General features: G+C 50.9%; 1 protein-coding gene across 4 annotated transcripts in view; it reads left to right on the plus strand.

The window, feature by feature from the left end:
* The window catches only part of scara5 (scavenger receptor class A, member 5 (putative)), a 102,946-nt gene that overhangs the window by 78,447 nt on the left and 21,999 nt on the right, over positions 1-2,500 (plus strand). For all 4 annotated transcript variants that reach the window (XR_013965888.1, XM_080791017.1, XM_080791016.1 and 1 more), the window contains one exon: positions 1,856-1,936. Coding sequence is in view for 3 of the 4 variants with exons in the window: in XM_080791017.1 (XP_080647143.1) it covers positions 1,856-1,936 (81 nt within the window). In the remaining variant the exon portion in view is untranslated. The remainder of the gene's footprint in view (positions 1-1,855; positions 1,937-2,500) is intronic.

The raw sequence follows: 2,500 nt of genomic DNA on the forward strand, positions 1-2,500 counted from the left end.
TTTCCATTCTGACCTGAGATCAGATTCTAAAAATGTCTTCTACGTCAGTCGCTCTTAGATTTTTTCAAAAATAGCAGACCTACAAGCTCGTAGCGCGCCACTCGGTGGCGCGCTATTTAGCTTGTAGATCTGCTATTTTTCAATAGCTAAAGCATAACATGATGCTAACACCAAAATGGGTTCCCGTTCAGAATGGGTTAAGAGAATAGATGAAGTCACTTGTTTTCACTAGCAGGGCTGCGTACTCTCTGCACATGTAGCGCTGGCTGCGTTGTCCCTGAATGGACTTTGTTTTGGAACCTCTGGAACACTGTCTGAGGGCCACAGAACCTCTGGAACACTGTCTGAGGGCCACAGGACCCCTGGAACACTGTCTGAGGGCCACAGAACCTCTGGAACACTGTCTGAGGGCCACAGGACCCCTGGAACACTGTCTGAGGGCCACAGGACCCCTGGAACACTGTCTGAGGGCCACAGAACCTCTGGAACACTGTCTGAGGGCCACAGAACCTCTGGAACACTGTCTGAGGGCCACAGGACCCCTGGAACACTGTCTGAGGGCCACAGAACCTCTGGAACACTGTCTGAGGGCCACAGGACCCCTGGAACACTGTCTGAGGGCCACAGAACCTCTGGAACACTGTCTGAGGGCCACAGAACCTCTGGAACACTGTCTGAGGGCCACAGGAACTCTGAAACACTGTCTGAGGGCCACAGGACCTCTGGAACACTGTCTGAGGGCCACAGAACCTCTGGAACACTGTCTGAGGGCCACAGGAACTCTGGAACACTGTCTGAGGGCCACAGGAACTCTGAAACACTGTTCCAGGGCACCGAGTGCCACGCTACGAGCTTGTAGATCTGCTATTTTTGAAAAATCTTGAAAATGTGGCGCAGAGCGAACGTTTTTTTTATCCCACGATTTTGTAACCCATTTTTCAATGTCAATCATCTAATGTGATCCTGGGCTCTACACACCCTCCGCCAACCTAGTCCCCATATATGGGGGACAAGGGGAGACCAACCTAGTCCCCATATATGGGGGACAAGGGGAGACCAACCTAGTCCCCATATATGGGGGACAAGGGGAGACCAACCTAGTCCCCATATATGGGGGACAAGGGGAGAGCTACCTAGTCCCCATATATGGGGGACATGGGGAGAGCAACGGACTTGAACTCATGCTTCCTTCATGCCTGAGTGTCCAAGTTGCTCCTTTACACCTGACAGGGGGGAGTTTCCCTGGTTGGACGTAGCGTGTGGAAGGAACACGTTATTCCAACCAGTTCCTTTCCCCTCCATCAGGCGCCCCGGCTGGCCAGGGGGAGGCAGTTTAGAGACCAGGATTACTGCATGCTTTTGTGAGGGTAAACCTACCCTAGGGGACACGGGGAGAACATGCAAACTCCACACAGAAAGGCCCTTTCGCCAACCCCGCCTTCGGGTATGGGCACTGATGCTCTCACAGCGAACGTTTTTAACTCACATCTTTGCTTCTTGGGGGGTTCCTGGAACAACATATTTTCAGATGGGGGTCGGCAGCCAATTGCATATAATTTTTGGGGTCCTTGACATGAAATATTGAGAACCACTGATATAGAAACATACAGTACGTGTAGGTATTTCGGAAAACTGTGAGGATTTATGAGACTTTTTTTTTAAATGGAAGAAGAGAAGCAGGCTAAATATTATGCTGCAGCTTCAACAGTGGCCGTTACTGTGAGACGTTTTTAACTTCAACAGTGACCGTTACTGTGAGACGTTTTTAACTTCAACAGTGACCGTTTTTTAAAACTGTCCTTTGTGACTCTCTGAAAAATGACTAACCGTTCCATTGTTTTTATTCTTTACACAGGACCCCCGGGGCCAAGGGGAGAGAAGGGTGATGAGGGGCCCCTGGGACCAGGAGGGGCCCCAGGACTGAGTGGAATGAGAGGTGGGTCTTACACCGTACACAGTAGAAATACTATCCTGATGTAACTCGCTCATCCCCTCCATTCCCCTGGTTCTAAAGTCCTGACGTCACTCGCTCATCCCCTCCATTCCCCTGGTTCTAAAGTCCTGACGTCACTCGCTCATCCCCTCCATTCCCCTGGTTCTAAAGTCCTGACGTCACTCGCTCATCCCCTCCATTCCCCTGGTTCTAAAGTCCTGACGTCACTCGCTCATCCCCTCCATTCCCCTGGTTCTAAAGTCCTGACGTCACTCGCTCATCCCCTCCGTTCCCCTGGTTCTAAAGTCCTGACGTCACTCGCTCATCCCCTCCATTCCCCTGGTTCTAAAGTCCTGACGTCACTCGCTCATCCCCCTCCATTCCCCTGGTTCTAAAGTCCTGACGTCACTCGCTCATCCCCTCCATTCCCCTGGTTCTAAAGTCCTAGCGCGCCACTCGGTGGCGCGCTACGAGCTTGTAGATCTGCTATTTCTTTTTGAAAAATCAAAGACATTTTTTATAATCTGATCTCGGGTCAGAATGGGTTAATAATGAAAACTGTCAGGA

The sequence above is a fragment of the Protomyctophum bolini genome (assembly GCF_963924005.1).
Source record: "Protomyctophum bolini genome assembly, chromosome: 19".
Classification (NCBI taxonomy): domain Eukaryota; kingdom Metazoa; phylum Chordata; class Actinopteri; order Myctophiformes; family Myctophidae; genus Protomyctophum; species Protomyctophum bolini.